We start from the raw sequence: 18,420 nt of genomic DNA on the forward strand, positions 1-18,420 counted from the left end.
TGCCCATTTAAATTGAGATTTTTCATTTCACCTTGTAATTTATGAAATTTAAGTGTTTTATTATGTTTAGCAAATTAATACCTACTTATATTATTTAATTTCGAAAAGGTTGTAATATTGAGTTTTACATGTTTCAAAAGTTTCACATGGTTTTGTTCTGATAAGTTTCGAGAAGATTCAATCAAACAATTTGATGTAGAGACTTTAATGTAGAGACACTTTTCTTTTATATTTATATTATAATTTATTAATTTTTCTATAAACTTGTTTTTAACGCGTTCATTTTCCATCATTATCTAGGTATCATATTATAAAAATTTCCAGGTATTTCTCCAATTCATGCGAACTATTTTCCGAGCTGCACGTTGGTTTGGCATCGCAGGAAGCGGTAGCTTACTATGGCAACTATGGGGTGTATGTGTGTTAGTTTTCTTGATAGCAATACAGTGTGGCGCTATTGTGAAGGTTATTAGAGCTTTGGCTGGCTGGGCAAGGGATACTAGTAACCAGAGTGAGTTTTGTAATAATAAATTAAAAGGAAATAAAGTCTGTTAATATTCATTAAGGAGTTTAGCAAGAAGTCATTCCGAAAATGTCCAATAGTATAAGTTAACATGAAATTCTTACTGCTTGTAATAAGTGCATTGAAACGTATTACTTTTTGTGGCATAGAGCTTTCGGCTAAGACGTTTAAATTGCTTTTTAGAGGCACTTTACTATAGTTATTTTCAAGTTAAAATAAAACAATCTCGTTAGATCTATACAAAATAAACAAATGTATGTATGGTTAACGTTATGCTACATCTTATAAGATTAAAGACTCAATGCTTTCTTGTTATAACTGTTTAAATCCTTTCAGGAAGCGTAACCGCTCGTTTAGCAGGTGCAATGTTCTATGCAGCATCTCTGCTGTCACAAATATTGTGTTGGAAGGTATCATATCAATGGAAAAACTTGTATAAGTTCTGGGCATCTATAGAATGGGTGCTCAGTATCAAATATGTGCCGCAGGATAGAAATTTGCGACGACGGTTGATCGTGGTTACAGCTGTTATAAGCGTTTTTTCAGCAGGTAAGGTGTAAGGATATTTTGTTAAATGAAAACATGTATGTTAAAAACAATTACACTTCTTAATTGTAATAAACTTAAATAAAAATGGTACAGGCCGTACAGGCTTTACCTACTTTACCAACTTAAAACTACAATTTCCATAATATTTTAATCTAACAACCAAAAGTATCATAATTTATGAAGTTTAAAAAGTTTAATACGATTTTTGAGATTCCGTGTGATCTCATAAAATGTTGATTTAAGGAATCTTGCTGTGATTTAGGGGCTAATAAGAAAATTTAACAAAGAAAATTTACACGAAAAAAGATGGAATATTTTACGGTTTTTTAGCATTGCTTGTTCTTAGTACGTTTAAGAGGAATTATCCGGTCAAGGTTTCGTTTTTATTAAATTTAAAAATTCCTTTCGAGCTAAGGGCTCGTGTCTGAGCGGATTTCCTGTGCCGCTCTTTAAGAGGCTCTTAAATTGATAATAACATTATGTATTTAATTTTGTAGAAATCTTAGTTATTTCGAGAAAGTGAAAAGGTTTTTTTTTACATTTTTCTTAGTATAACTTACAAATCCATTACTTATAGAATAAGCTGAAATATTTGGTATTGTGTAAATGATGTATGGATACAACCACAAATTACAATAAATATAGGTAATTATAAACGTGGGTAACAAGTTTTAACGTTAATAATACAGTTAACTTTACTATGTCTCGTAACTAATATATACAATTTATTCAAACTTCTGTTTAAATTTGGTTACTCTATTATAGACTGATTTAAACTCTAAAAATACATTGTAAATATTTAAAATATATTTTTTTCTAAACACAACCTTATTACAAACTAGGTGAACTCGTAAAACTTCAACTAAATTGTTCTTAAAAAACTTTTGGAGTTTGAGACTGACAAAGTTAGGTTTTTATTTTCATGTTAGTGTTTAAGAATTACACTTTTTTCTTTTTAGTGGAACATATTTTAAGTATTTTAGCAACAACGGGGCTCGATTGTCCAGTTGCGGATATTTTAAAGACGTATATATTGAAATCACATGGATTTCTGCTCATGGAACGTAAGTATTTTAACATTATTATTTGTATCTAATAATAAGAAAAAATTAACGAAACTAATTTTCAAAAATATTACCGATACACACACTTATTCATCATTCATAATTATTAATAATGTAAATTAAGGCTGAAAATAAATAAAATTATTCACGCTTTTTTATATGGGCAAGGGAATAGGGTATAAAACTCTAAAATGAAATTCTCAGTTTATATTCGATAATAAAAAGTTAGTGCAGTTTACACCAATAAAGTAGTAGAAATCTTGTTTGATATAAGAAAGGAAGAAGTAGCTTAATATTGGTTTAAAAGTTTGTTAGTAAGACGCTTTAATAAGTTACAAGAAACGTCAAGTAAGTTCAGATTCTTATTGTAGTATTTTTAATGTATTTATTATGTCCTTTTAAAAAATGTACTACCTAACTTCTGTATCATTACTTTTATTTTATACTAGCGGTCAGCCCCGTCTTCACCCGTGGTACATGTTTACGTCTCTCCATAAGAACCATCCTCGTACTTCAAGGAATATTATAAAAAAATAATTGACGAAATCGGTTCAGCCGTTCTCGAGTTATGCACTTGCCAACACATTTTGCAATTCATTTTTATATTATACCTAGATTAAAAATGTTGTTAGTCACTTTTTTGTCAATACCTTTTTATATATTTGGGTTATTTTCTTAGAAAAACGATAATGGGTACAATAATTCAAGACCTTTTCACATTTATATCGCTTAAGTGAGCTACACATATAACCAGATGTAGGTACAATGTACATTCAGAAGCTCTTTAATTTTACAATTTCAAGGCTTTATCGCCTTTCATTCAGAGGTTCAACCAAGCGGCAAAGCCAATTGAGATTCACACACATGAAGATCAATATAGATCTTTGTTACGTATAAGTAAACGATCTTTGAAAATGTCACCTGCGTTTTGATTCCATTGTTAAAAGGGCTTTTAAGGGTTGATTTTTCACATAAATGAGTATAAGCAGATTTTTGTTCATTTTATAAGACACTTGTTTTAATTATTGCCACAAATTATTGCTTTTGTGCATTTTGTGAGCAAACCTGACCAACCTGAATGTTCGCTTAATTTGCAGTTTACATGCCCCGTTATTTGGAATTTTGCTTTTAGCCTGAATAGATTATCTAGTAAACTATAAAATGTACATTACAGCCCAGCTGTTCCGTTTAAAGACACTTTGAATATGTCGGAAGAACGCATGTCCCTACAGTTAGAACGTAGGCAGCAATAGTTAAATTACCAGAAATCCTCGCTTGAATTGATATCCTTATGAGATGCACAATGCAGACTTCCATACTAGTCTGAAAATTAGATAGAAATTCGATAGAAATTCGATTGGAATTAGTCGATAGTTCGATTGAACTTTCGAGACAAATAAAGTCTTGGTTTTATTATGTAAATAAATCTTGATTGAACCTAAGTAAAACAGGGGTTGAAAATTTGTACGAATCGTCTAAGCTACTTACACACGTATTACAAGGTTACTATATCTTCATTGTAAATTTACGACTACAAAACGGTCTTATAAGACACGTAAAATTAAGGTTTGATCGTAAACATTTCATGAGAGCTCTTAAAGTGATTCCTTGAGAATACCACGTGTTTTATAATCTACTAGCGGTCCGCCCCGGCTTCGCCCGTGGTATATATTTACGTTTTCTCTAGTTCTCTACATAAGAACCATCCTCATACTTCAAGGAATATAATAAAAAAAGAATTATCGAAATCGGTCCACCCGTTCACGCGTGACCAAGGAAAACGGGTTTCATTTGTAAATATATAGATATATTGTATTATATCTATATTCTTTTATGTGTGTGAATATTATTTTTTATGGTTTTATTTTCTTCCTCTTGAATATGTTTTATTTATTATATACATTTGCATACACATTATTCATAGTCTCTTATACATTTTATATAATCTTACACACATTATTACTTAGTATATGCCCTAATCCTCTCCTTTAACTAATATTTCTCCTGTTGTCTACAAAAAATTGCTATAATAAGACCCCTAATTAATGTTATTAATCGTTGAATTTTCATTGTACAGTTTTAGATCAATAAAGTATAAATAAAATTTCAGAGGATTATAAGAACTCGATAGCTGTGCCGGTGTTTTTTACGAGCAACGTTGCGACCATTTTGTGGAACTTTCAGGATCTTCTCATTGTACTAATAAGTATAGGATTGACGTCTAGATACCATAGACTTAATATGTGTGTGGCGACTGTGTGCAACAAACTTAAGGAACAGAAGTGGTCTAAGGTATGTAAATAATAATCCTATACTTATATTAGAAATGTAAAAGTTTGTGAGGACGGATGGATGTTTGCTATTCTTTCACGTAAAAACTACTAAACTGATTACTATTGTATTTGCTATGTAGGTAGCTGAACACCCAGTATAAGACATAAGCTACTTTTTAACCCAACAATATATAATACTTTTTAACCAAACACTCAGGAACGAGAACTCTGCGAGTTTTTCTTCGAAAAAGCGGGCGAAGCCACGGGCGGGAATCTAGTATAGAAATATGATAATAATAAAGAAATTTTAAAGTATATGAATATGGTAAAGTACCTACTAGATAAATAAATAGTTATCTTGGTTATATTATAGGGATATTAAAAGATCGTAGACGATAAAGATTGTCTTAAAGTAAAGAAAGTTAAGCGTTCTAGTTAATTTTAGGTGTTTGAGTTTTTCATATAAAGAATTTTCATACTTTTAAATACGTTTTGAGATTCTAAATTATAGTAGTAAAAGTTTATAGATTCGAACGTTTTTTCGTTTACCCCCAAAACAGTTGAATCTATGAAATTTGGAGCATAACATAGCGAACATATCCTACTAATATTATAAATGCGAAAGTTTGTATGGATGTATGGATGTTTGTTACTCTTTCACGTATAAACTACTGAACCGATTACAATGAAATTACACATATAGAGGGTAACTTGGATTAACACATAGGATAGTTTTTATCCCGAAAATCCCACGGGAACGGGAACTATGCGGGCTTTCCTTTGCAAACGCGGGCGAAGCCGCGGGCGGAAATCTAGCAAATAATAAGGTAAGAAATGGTTCTCAACAAAAATACAATTTATATATGTATAGGTCTAAATTTCACACAAATTTATATAAATTACATCCTCTAATGTATGGAAATACATGGATGAAATCTCCTTATATGTAATACCCCTTTGGTCTCTCTGAAGTGGAGTGAAAATGCAATACAGTCTACATGTACCAACCGTAGTGCTTAGTATTCAAACCATAGACGATAGAAATTATAATTATAAATGGTTAAGTTATCTATGAGGCTATGACCTATATTTATAATAAGAGACTTTTGTATATTTATTTGTGTAATTACTAAAAAAATTCAAGTCAACGATTGGTTAACACTAAGTATTACTTTTAATTATCCTGAATCGAATGGTGAATTGAATTCACGTCACTTTAAATGAGTGAACGTTCACGTTTAAATCCTCATTACCAAGTATAAAGGAAATCACAAAAAACTTCACGTGACACCGGTAATCGGTATGTCTTATAATTTTAAACATTAATTAAAATAAATTTAGGTAGGTGGCCCACACAACTTCGTCGTCTCTTCAAACGAATATTTTTGCAACATTAATGCTAAGCTGCCACTATTGGTGATGACTATAATTATAATTATAAAGACTGCTGCTTTGGATGGATAAATGAATACAATTATAATCCCAACCTCTTGCTTTTAACATGAGAGCGTTCAATCAACCATATTCTTCAGATCTATAATATTAGTATAGATACTAAATCCAGACTGGGAAAGTGAAGGCGCTATATAATATGACCTACATATATACCCACACTGGAATTAGGACTAGATAGTGGTAGACTTATATTAAAAAACCTGATGATTAAATGGTTTAAGACGTCACAATAAAACCCTCAGGATGCAGAAATACTCCAAGTGTACATGTGGCGAAAGATCCGGGAAGCCTACGTGAAGCAGGGCTTGCTTGTGAGGAAGGCGAACGACGCGCTCGGCTCGTTGATACTGTTCTCTAACTTCTTTAATTTCTATTTTATTTGCTTGCAACTGTTTTTGGGCATTACGTAAGTTTGTAATTATAATTTTATGGACTTTTTAATTATTACCAAAAGTACATTTTGCCCTTTTGTAGATATTTAGGTACAAACTGTTACTCTTGTTTTTGTTATGTCTCGTTTTAACGTAAATATACCGTAGTGTTAATAATTTATACCTCCCATGTATCCAATAATTGTACCTAAACTAATAAGGCGGCAAAAAGAACCTTTAATTCCTGTTTCGTTATATTTACTCTGAAATTACAATGTATGAGGAAGTGAATAAAAATATACTTACGAACTTAAATGGCAATAATAATTAAATCTCTTAGTTTTAATTTTATTAGCAGTATAACCGCTTTTTTTTGCGGCTTTTTGTAAGATACATGTTTTCTTATATTCTTATGTATCTTATATTCTCTAGGCAGGGAATGGCAGGCGACCGCTTCCAGCAAATGTACTACCTAGCATCCTTACTATGGCTTTGCTTGCGATCCAGTTTCGTAGTTCTAGCTGCTGCTGACGTGTACGAACATTCTAGAAGAGCCCTACCATGTTTGTATTCATGTCATGCACGATGCTTCAATATTGAGGTGAGTATAATAATGGGCCCTTTACACAGTGGGCAACGTTGGGCGAGTAGAGGCAATCACGATAGTATAGATGGCCTGAATGTCCATGATCGGTTGTCATTGTAGATGTTTATTCATAATAGCCGACAAATATCGACGATCATTTGTTGGGCCAACTATGCCCATTGTGTAGAGGGCCCATAAAGTTATAAAGTTTCATGTTGGGAGTTATGATTAAGATGGGTTAATACGCGGAGAGATTTCGAAGTAGTTTTAGTATGAATATGTATTTTTGTTATTGCAGCTATGATGAAGAGTATTGAGGTGTCGAAAAAAAGTTAATAAAATAAATAAATCATTCATGTTTAGCTCGAAGTTCACAATGAAACAAAATATGAAAAACTTTTACAAAAATGTGCGATTGTAAATTTATTTATTTAGCTCTTTCTTCAAAAGTAACATAGATTTTGAGTTTGATTGTGATTTGTTAATTACGTTAAAACAAAGTTCACTTCAATATTAATATCTGCAATAATGATAATATTAAAAACCACTGAAAACAGCTGATACTCTATCTAAAACTCCATGGAATTAGTGAAATAAGTGACTTCCAAAAAAAAAAGAGAAGATGTATTGTTCGCCTGTACGTATTTCATATATTTCTTACAGATTGAAAGACTCCAAGATCAACTAAGCAAAGACAACGTCGCTGTAAGTGGTTTGGGATTCTTCTATTTAACAAGAACGGTATTACTGCAAGTAAGACATTTTAAACCATTTCTGCTTATAATTAATACGATTTTACATAAATAAATCTCATATATAGAATAATAGTGTTAATAATTTAATATACTGTGACATTTTAAGACGTTACGCCTCAACTCTGACATTAAACTATTCTAGAACCTAAATTTAATTTCGAATGGCTAAGGGCGGCCGTACACGGACCGCTTCAAGCAGTTGAGACCGACCGCTTGAAGCCGCGACCGCGCGGTGAACTATAGGAATTCATTCACCGCCGTACACGTGACGGCTCGAGCCGTCGCGACCGCTTCAAGCCGTCAACTGCATGACGAAATTCCACCGTGCCGTTGACGGCTCGCGAGCGGTCGTGAGGCATACACTGACTGCTCGAGCCGTTGACTGCGCTAGAGCCGTCGACGGCTCCCTCCCCCCCTGAAAATCAATGACTTGACTAGTCAAAAAAATCAACCGCTCGAGCGGTTGGTAGCGACGGCTCGAGCGGTCAACAACCGACGGCTCGAGCAGTTGACGCCGACCGCTCGAGCCGTCCGTGTACGTCGCTCAGCTGTTAACTGCTCGAGCGGTCCGTGTACGGCCGCCCTAAGATGCACGCTAATAGAATATAGTAGGGTAATAAGTCAGTTAGTAATAGTTAACGTTGCATTGATATAATCATTTAAAATTAGCATAAGCAAAGGTAGTTCGTTAATTATTCTTTTAGTCATCATCTTTTAGGTTTGTTAAAAAGTATACGTGTGTCCAACACCTGTGTCCAACTCTTTTAGATTCCATTTTAACCCAATATAAAAGGACTGATTTAATTCAAACTTTGTACACTTATCAAGGAGAGGGGACAATACAATAATTTCATGAGATTGATTAATTAAAGCATATTTTATGGTTAAGAGTAAAATTTCAAGGTCGCGTCATGAAGTAAGGCGACGACTCTGGTGTCTCTGAATCTTGCCAAAGAAGTTTCACTTCTGACAAGTGTGCTCAGCACACACGCTCTTTTTTCACCTAGTATATTTTTATAAGTTTGATAAAAATAATATTTTTAATAAAGAAAATGTGTTTTATTGTTACAGGTAGCAAGCTCCGTAGTAACCTATGTGCTTGTTTTAATTCAATACGACAATTCAGATAAAAGTGAAAACAGTATTCCTGCAAATGGCCCTCTACATAATGCTACAGTTATGAAATAAATATAGTGTACTAGCGGTCCGCTCCGGCTTCGCCCGTGGTACTACATATTTACGTTTTCTCTACATAAGAACCATCCTCGTACTTCAAGGAATATAATAAAAAAATAATTATCGAAATCGATCCAGCCGTTCACGCGTGATGCCGTGACCAAGGAAAACGGGTTTCATTTATATATAGATTTAATAAAGGCCCAATGTTCAATAATGTTGTTTTAATAACTTGCGGAAACAAAAAGTTTTGTTATCATAAAATTTTCTGATATAATTTTCATATGTTGGTACTTTGAAATTAGGTTTAAGTAGAACAAAAACTCGAATGGAATATAATATAAGTTTTAATGGAAACCGGTTGTGGAATGAATAATTGAATAAAATTTATCGTTCTGAAAACGCATTTTTATTTGTAACACTTTTATGTGGTTCAACAATTTTATTTATTTGAAAAATAAGAGACCAGAGTATTGGGTGCTGTACACGGGTACAGTAAACGGTAGAGTGAACTACCATAATACTCTACCAGTTCTATTAGAAAATTTAGAACTCTACTCTACCAATGTACATTATTATAGTAAGTAGGATAGTTAGTACTCTGCCGCTCTACTCTACCGTTTACTCTACCTGTGTACAGCGGCCATATTATAGGATAGGATAGTAGGATATATAAATAAAACAAAACATATATTTTAAAAATCTTTATTATAATTGTTACATGGTTTTACCCAAGATATTTCAAATACTTTCAACATAATATTATGCACGAACAATATACCTATTATGAAAGAATCTTAAACATGGTTTCAGTATTTTTTACGATTATCCTTTACTATCTGTGCCCCGCGGTTTTACCCGCAGTGCTCCGCTCCTATTTGGTCTTAGCGTGATAATACATAGAGCCTTCCTCGATAAAAGGGCTATCTAACACCGAAAGAATTTTAAAATCTGACCAGTAGTTCCTGAGATCAGCGCGTTCAAACAAACAAACTCTTCAGCTTTATAATATTAGTATAGATAATTTTACATTTTTGTTGATGTAGCTTGATATAATAATATAATAATTGTATCTCTAATATCTTTCAAATATAACGTTGCATGCATTTTTCAAAAATATTCCTCTTCTACTAGTATCATAATTCTCTCGAAGAAAATGCCTTTTTGCTTGTAAAACCTAGAAAAGATAAATCTAGATTACAAACCAATAAAATACATATGGTCCTTAATTGGTATAATACGAAAATATAATAAATTTTTACGATACATTCCAGTCATTGCTAGAATTACAAATAAACCCGAGGGTGTAATTTAGTAAACTTTTACAACCTTTGTTCATATATTCGTATATAAAACGATAATTTTCTCTATAATGCTTTTAGTTGAAAGTAAGCACGGATAAACCTTTGCTTTTCAACTAACAATTTTGTTCAAGGTAAGTCCGTATGTGTATTTGCTTGGGGAAATATTCGTAGGAAATAAAATGTAGCCGTAAACAATTAGGTTATTTTCGAATTTTATAAAGAGACCAAGAAGAGACCCAATTTGTTTTGCCAGGTAACGTTATAAATATTTTTTTTTATATAAATAATACCGATTTGTTATTAAATTAAGAAGTTGATATTCACACTTACCGTTTCATAAAATTAAGAATTTACATATGAAAATGTTGTGTGAGAGACACATTTTATATACATAAATATAATATAATTATTGATTATTTAAATTTAATATTTTAACATAATTAATTGCACAGAGTCAGAGTATCATATCAAATAACGCAAAACCGACCAAAGTAGTTTGCTAAAACTAAACAGGATCAGTGCAACTTTTGAAAGCGTGGGTTAAAATTAAATTAAATGTGGCTGTCACAGACATCTCATGAATAATGATGTCAGAAAAACTTTTCTGTAATAGAGAAGTGACCATTTAGTTACTATTTACTATAAAGTTACTATATTTGGTGGAAAATGTTATCTATGCTAACATTATAAAGCTGAAGAGTTTGTTTTTTTGTTTGTTTGAACGCGCTAATGTCAGGAACTACTAGTCCGATTTGTAAAGTTATTTCAGTGTTAGATAGCCCATCCAAAGGCATATCATTACTATATGAACAACAGGAGTGGATCACTACGGGTAAAGCCGCGGAAAAAGCTAGTTTACAAAAATAGCTCCTGCATTCTAATAAAAATAAAATATTATACTTCTAAATATAAAAGTGTGATGAATGTTTTAAAAATATAAAAGTAAGAAGCAGGTTATTGGTACTTTAATACAAAATTAATTGAAAACTATCTCGTAGACGGAAAGGTCGCAAGATTGTAGAGTTGAGAGCTTCGGAAAATAGGTATAATGTTGTTATCGGACGTTGATCAGATTTCACGTAAAAAGCTCTGGTATAAACTAAGTTTTTTACCTTAAATGAATTATGAGTGTCCTACAAATATCATATCTATCTTATACACAAAATACGTATTATTATGTAGAGATTTTTTCGTTGTTTCTCATTATTGGTTGGTACTTACAATATAGCTCAAAATTTCACAATTTTCAGTTGGAGCAACATCCAGTATATTTTGCCATTAATCATTGCTATTAAAAATTCAGATGGGAACTGCTACGCAAAAAAGACTAGACATGCAAAAAGACGTAAGATTTTGATAAATTATAATATTATGTCTTATGTGTATTAATGGTTAGATGTTTTTAAGAAACTCCTTCTTATCTTCGTTTCTACATAAAAGCATGATTTGGTACGAAGTGGACCAGCTTGCACTAGGGAAGGTACCACACAGAAGAGCAGCATGAAATAGTACCATTTAAGTGTTGCTGTGTTACTATAGCGCGAGTGCCTGAGGCTCGTGTTTTATACCTATTTCTGCAGATATATTTTTTACCCCTAACGTCAATCCTTTATTTATCGATTCCCCTTGAATAGGTCAGTGATCAATATTATGCAGCATACTTGTGGTGACTAGTGCTAATTCCTTACTATCGTGTGACTCACAAGCTCGTTTTCTAATACTTAAAAGAATAAATAAATCAGTTGTAAAAAGTACAAAACTTACCTCAGTACCTTATCAGTTACAAATAAAATAAACAAAATTCATACAGTAATGAAACTTAATAAAAGTTATATTCGGAAGAGTGTTTGTATAAGAAACAGAGCTTGTAATAATCACGTGTCAGGGAAAAATAAACAGGCGTAGTTTCACAAGCGCTTATTTACGAAAGAGGGACACGAGATGTACATTCATCTTATAATATTTATTATTTCCAAATAGCCTGTACATAAATATATCAAGGATCTCACCTTCTGGTTGTGTTCTTTCGTAGTAGAATTATTTATGTAATATTGCTATACAAAATGGATATATGAAGGACTTCAATAACATCATTTTACAGTATGGTGAAACTTCTTTAGGCGCATTGAGAATAAAATCTCAAGGTCGTGTCGTGGCAATACCGTGACGTCATGGATTAAGGCATCGATTTTGGTCTCTTTGAATCTTGCCAAAGAAGTTTCACTTCTGACACGTGTGTTCGGCACACACCCACGCGTTTATTTTGAGTGTGTTGTTTATAAAAAAAGTAATAATTGCAAAAATACACATAAGTAGTAAGTAAATAATAATGTCATCGTTATAGTAGAATACAAATATCGCTGTGTTTCAGGAATTTCTACCAACTATGACAAATATATTTAAAATGGCGAAATATTTTGGCATTCCAACATATGGCGGGAGATTAGCTCTTCTAGGAGCTATTGTAATGTTGGCAATGCTGATGATTTTGGAGACAGTGTCTATTTCGAAGCTGATAAAAACTTTGAATAGCTGGAATGTGAATCCAAAAGGTGCATAAATTTTTTCCTGAAAATATATATAAAACGAAGGAGGTTATCAATTCAACTGTATTTTTTTATGTTAGAGCTTTTGACAGGGTCAACCAATTTTGATGATTATTGTTTTATTTGAAAGCTTGTAGAGGTTGGTTTTTTGTCTTTATCTGACCATTTAAAGGCTGAGAGGGATTCGATTTTTATTAAGAGTACTAATAAACGTATTTAACAAGTTGCATCCTCTTCATTTTCATTAAATAATAATTACGGTGATGGTTTTGCAAAAGGTGGGAAATATTACCTCAAGTTTACCCCAAATTTTGTAATAATATATCTTTACTTGTACTCAAATGATTCCCCTATATTTCATAGATAGTGTAATTTCTCGGCTATCTGGATCAATTTTCTATGGCAACGCTTTGCTGTCCATGTTAATATCATGGAAAATAATAAGCAATTGGGAAGAACTAGCTTTATTCTGGAAGAGAACTGAAAGAATTGAACTGAACATTCTTCCTGATAAAAGGATTAGAGCAAGAATTATATTTATAAGCAGTTACGTCGGTATATGTGCGTTTGGTGAGTTTTATATAATATGTGTTAGAAGAGACTTATTTTTTGTTGGTTCTTTAAATTTTCAACAGTTTAACTTTATCTGTTCGAAAAGAGAAGTATTTTTTTGTTCTCTAATCTAGTAAACAGTTGTTATTTAATCACGTGCAACAAAACAAAAACCAATGAAATCTGTTAATCTTTTTTATGTATAAAGATGTTATTTCAAGTATTTAGGTAAAATCATAATTGGGTTTAAATTAAACTGGTATCTCTAAAAAACTGCTATAGGCTCACCAATAAATGGTTTTACAGCAAAACAAACAAAAAAACGCCACAAACTTTTTTTGAGAGTCGTATAGTTTTATCGTGTAGTCGTGTAGCTTTGATGTGGTAAGACATTCAACAGTTGGCGAATACTGATTGTTGTTTCTCTGAGTGAAAATTATACATTTTTATCTTGCCCACTGGATGATGCCGTAAGAGCTTTGACTTTTAGAATTTTAGATATCCAACCAAAGAATTGTATCAAGAGGCTGGTATACTAACGGTGCGTCAGCTATACATACTAGCAGTAATACTAAAATTCCATAAAATAGCTCCAAACACAATTATAACGAACGAACGCACTCGAAGAAATCCTGCATGGAGGAAACATAGCTGTAATATGTCTTTCGGTAGCAAGGCGTTTATATTCATGGGACCTCACTTATACTCCATAATTAACAAAAAACTAAATATCTTTCCTATGACCAAGTTCCGCTGTAAAAAATATGTTACAAATTGGCTATTAAATCTAGACTACTTAGAAACTGAAAATCTCGTTACAATAATATCTTGATTAAAATATAAATTTAAACATTTACCGACTATTAAAATAATCACTCATACAACATCTACACATACACATACACACACACTCATATACACGCACGCATACACACACGCACATATGCACACTTAATATTTAAATGGCAATTAAACTTTGAAATATTTTTATGTACCTAATACGGCGAAAGTGATTGAGGCCCACAACACAGGGGATCCTAGTGTGGGGTTCAATGCAGCACATGTAACTATATTATGTAACATTTCTTGTAATTAATAAAGAAATTTTTCATTTTCATTTTCATTTTTAAATCAAAGCCACATCATTATATTTTAATGGGTAGACAGTTAAAAGTTTATGAGGTCAGGCCAGTATGTGCAATTGTAAATTAACATAGTAGATAGTGGTAGGTACGATTTAGTTGATAATATTTTCTATAAATTTTAATAATCGATCAGATTATGTTATTCATGATACATTAGGTACATACTGTCAGTAGTGTGAATGTATTCTCTAATTCCAAATCAAAATCGTATAAGTAGATTAAAAATAAAATACTTTGTAAAAATTATATTCTATTTTACTAGTAGATTTTTATTTAATAATACCTATACAATATACATATAAAAACTTGAGTGTTTTGCATGTCACAGAACTCTTTGAGATGCAGAATTTAATACAAAACCCCGTTTATATGTCAAGAACCTCTGACGCCTCTGCAAAAGCTCACATGTACTAATTATGGATCATTCCACGCTAAGTTTTACTTTGTAGTTCAGTGTAAAGATGAGTTATTTACAGTTGAGCACGCGTTGAGTATGATGTCAGGAACGGGGCTCGACTGTCCGCCGGGGGAGTACTTTGAACGTTATATCTTGAGTTCACACGGATTCATCTTGCAAAGAAGTAAGGCGTATTTTGATGGTCTGTTTAAATAATATATGACGTGATACATATTTTGTGTACAATAAAGAGTACATAAGAAATAAATGTTTAGTTGATTCGATATAAGCTAATGAATACTTAAAACTACATATGATATGCGATGATAATAAATATTGGCCAAAATAATTTACAAGTAAAAATGAAAATGAAAAACAAGACTCCATCTTGGCTTGTAAGAATAAATAATAGGGTAATGCCCACATAATTAGGTAGTCATTGTTGATAAAATATGGTTAATTAATTTATAATTAAATTTAATAATTACTAATTTAAGGTGAATATTCTCTATGGATAGCGATACCGATTTTCATTCTCAGCAAGTTGGCCACAATATTTTGGAACTTCCAGGACCTGATTATAATTTTAATCAGCGTCGGCCTGGCTTCGAAGTACAACCGATTAAATCTTTTTGTTCATCGTTTCGTATTGTTTGAGAAGAAAATGAAATATCACAATAGGGTGAGTCTTAATTTTCAATTTAGCCTGTATTAGGATCACGTGGCATGCTTTGGGGAGATATTTGCTTAATTATAAGTAATGTTTTATTAGATATCCTTGTATAGGATTTCACGACAAATTTTATGACTAAATAAAAACTTATTTTAGTTATTGAATATTGATTTATTTTGGAAATTGATCAGTAACTGTTATACTGAAACTCAAAAATTTATTTATTCAATTAGACTTCTTCGAGAAGCACTTTTGAAACGTCATATTTTTAAACATTTACCACCGATTCGGAAAACAGTATCTATGGAGAAGAATGTTGCAATAGAAATAATGATCATAAGAAAAAATACTACTTTTATTGTAATATCTGGCCAATTAGAGTTATTTTGATAGCTCCATTATGAGAAATATCATAAATCGTACTTATTATTATTTATTGTAATGATTAACCGCAAAAAATCTCAATCAAAAGCGTTTTTTTTTAATGTTTTTTTTAGGTCGTAAGTCTACCTCTCCGTATCAAAATATGGCGCAATCTTCGTCAGGCATACGTCCAACAATCAGAGCTAGTGAGGAAAGTTGACCAGAGCCTCGGAGGGCTGATACTCCTCTCCAATCTTAATAATTTGTACTTTATTTGCTTGCAACTGTTTTTGGGGATCAGGTAAGAAAGTTCATGGAATAAGAATATATTTTAAGTTGAAAGACGTTTATTATATATATTAAAGGATAATTTAAAACAATATTAAACTCGTTTGTAAAGGAAAATAAGACAGCGTTTGAAAAAAACCGTGGTTCAAGCCTAGGAATAAAATAATTGGCGGAAAAATTTTCTTACCTAATTTATGTAAATAAATATTGATAAGGCTTTCATTAGTAAGCGAATTTTTATTAATTTCATTTAGTCTGAATAATAAACGTAAATTATAACGGATATAAAAAGGAAGAGTGAACCCGAAATCCCAAATTGTCAAAAATTAAAAATATGTACTTTGTTGATAGTAATTTACGCGACGAAGTGGCAAATTGATGAAAAAAAAAATAGATTTTCTAGTCATTATTATCTATACTAGTCTTAGATCATTAAGTAAATACTAGTTTATCATGTAGATAGGTAAGTAAAATATAATTAGCAGGAACAATCAGTAAAGTACGGGGAAGTTAAAGCGCTTAACTCTCCAGTAGTTTTGATTCAAACTATATTCTAGGAACTAATTCCTGATACGGTGATACCTACTTGTATTAAATATTAGCGGTGTACTTGACTTTTGATATAGATTTTGTAATCAAAACTATGGCTGGATTTAAAGAGGTTTTAAATAATTTTGAGTTTTTTAGCAGGTTTCAGGGTTTCTGGTTATTACTTATGTGTTAAATCTTTTTTAAACCTATCAGGGACATTGTCAGATAGGGATGAATCGAACCAAATCTTAGAGTTAATCGATTATTCATCGGATTATATTATTCAGTTTGTTAGTTTGTGTATAATAGTATCTAAAAACCAACTTAATTATATTTGTGTTACAACTATTTTAAAATTAATTTTCAGTAGCGGATCAAAGGGTACTGCGATAAATATAATCTACTACTACTTCTCACTGGCCTGGCTACTCTACCGAGCCAGTGGCGTGGTGCTGGCAGCGGCTGATATCAACATACACTCTAAACGGGCCCTCCCACATTTGTATAGTAGTGTAAGCGGGGCATATAATATTGAGGTAGGTGAATTTAAAAGGGAAAATAAAGTTTAAACGTTGAGTACAATATAAATTACCTAGTTAATGCTCATAATATTATAATATTGAGTAGAAAAATATTTTATACTTTTATAGACTGTGAAGTGGAATTCGTTTTCTGTGAAAGATTTTCTATCAAACTTGAATAGCTACTTATTTTATTATAAAGGAAAGTAGATGTAAATTTATCGGACGTTACTAGTTGTATTCTCTTCAGAATATAAAGTACTAAGGTAAAGTTTCTTTCCGGAACACCAAAACAACTACTACTACTTACTAATACTACCTACATATACGATAAACTTTTTTACGCTCTTTGAATACGTTCTGTTTTAGATAAAAAGACTCAAAACTCAATTAGAGAACGACGATGTAGCACTGAGCGGACTCGGGTTCTTTTACTTGTATAGACAGAAATTATTAGAGGTGAGTAAATTATCCATACTAATATTATAAATTCAAAAGTGTATACGTTTGTTTGTTTGTTACTCCTTCACGCAAAAACTACTGAACTGATTAATGAAATCTGGCACACACGTAGAATGTAAATTGGTTTAACAAATAGGATCGTTTTTATCCCGAATATCCCACGGGAACAGGAACTATGCTGGTTTTCCTTTGACGCGAGTGAAGCTGCGGCCGGAAAGCTAGTTATAAATTTGATTTATCACTAAACTAGCAGATACTCACACCTTTGTCTTCGTTGTATGAGCTGAATGGCATGTATTGTTGAATTGAAATTTATGGCAAAACATTTTCAAAGAATTATAAAAGCTCCAATATTTATAGATTTCGAGGAATGTGAAACTTTTCTTACTACATTCTAGTATTGCCAATTTGTAGTAACAACTTTACTACAAATTGTTTTTAAACAATTGATAGATTTTTTATATTTTCATTTTCAATATGTGTGCTTATAATATTGTGTGCAATAAAAATATATTCAACGTAGAATTAATTTAACTATTTTTTGCAGGTGGCTGCTGCTATAGTCAAATATGAATTAATATTACTTCAATTTGACAAACATTATTAATAGAAGCAACAAAATATTGAGTAAAACATTAAGATAGCAGTATTCTGTAAATAGGTATTTAAATAAATAAATCACAATTAAAATTTGTGTTTTAATTTTTCCCTTACCTGATTAACTGAATTGATCGGTCTATCCATATAATGCTTTTTGAACCATAACTTCACTACATAGTATAAAACAAAGTCGCTTTCTCTGTCCCTATTTTCCTATGTCCTTTTGTATTGCTTAAATCTTTAAAACTACGCAACGGATTTTGATGCGGTTTTTTTTAATAGATAG

The 18,420-nt window shown here is 31.7% G+C and overlaps 2 protein-coding genes across 2 annotated transcripts in view; both read left to right on the top strand.

Annotated features, from left to right (window-relative positions):
- The window catches only part of LOC123703476 (gustatory receptor for sugar taste 64a-like), a 9,434-nt gene extending 665 nt beyond the window's left edge, over positions 1–8,769 (top strand). Inside the window, exons 2-9 of the mRNA XM_045651481.1 lie at positions 325–511; positions 860–1,072; positions 2,032–2,136; positions 4,247–4,428; positions 6,107–6,270; positions 6,668–6,836; positions 7,485–7,574; positions 8,648–8,769. Of these exons, the coding sequence (XP_045507437.1) occupies positions 325–511; positions 860–1,072; positions 2,032–2,136; positions 4,247–4,428; positions 6,107–6,270; positions 6,668–6,836; positions 7,485–7,574; positions 8,648–8,764 (1,227 nt within the window). The 3' untranslated portion in view covers positions 8,765–8,769. The remainder of the gene's footprint in view (positions 1–324; positions 512–859; positions 1,073–2,031; positions 2,137–4,246; positions 4,429–6,106; positions 6,271–6,667; positions 6,837–7,484; positions 7,575–8,647) is intronic.
- Positions 8,770–11,497: 2,728 nt separating this feature from the next.
- Positions 11,498–18,141, top strand: LOC123700311 (gustatory receptor for sugar taste 64a-like). Its single transcript, XM_045647496.1, has 9 exons — positions 11,498–11,536; positions 12,428–12,608; positions 12,966–13,172; positions 14,776–14,880; positions 15,194–15,378; positions 15,867–16,033; positions 16,922–17,087; positions 17,442–17,531; positions 18,082–18,141. The coding sequence occupies exons 1-9, from the start codon at positions 11,498–11,500 to the stop codon at positions 18,139–18,141; spliced, it is 1,200 nt and encodes a 399-aa protein (XP_045503452.1).
- Positions 18,142–18,420: the final 279 nt, after the last annotated feature.

This window comes from Colias croceus, chromosome 2 (genome assembly GCF_905220415.1).
Source record: "Colias croceus chromosome 2, ilColCroc2.1".
Classification (NCBI taxonomy): domain Eukaryota; kingdom Metazoa; phylum Arthropoda; class Insecta; order Lepidoptera; family Pieridae; genus Colias; species Colias croceus.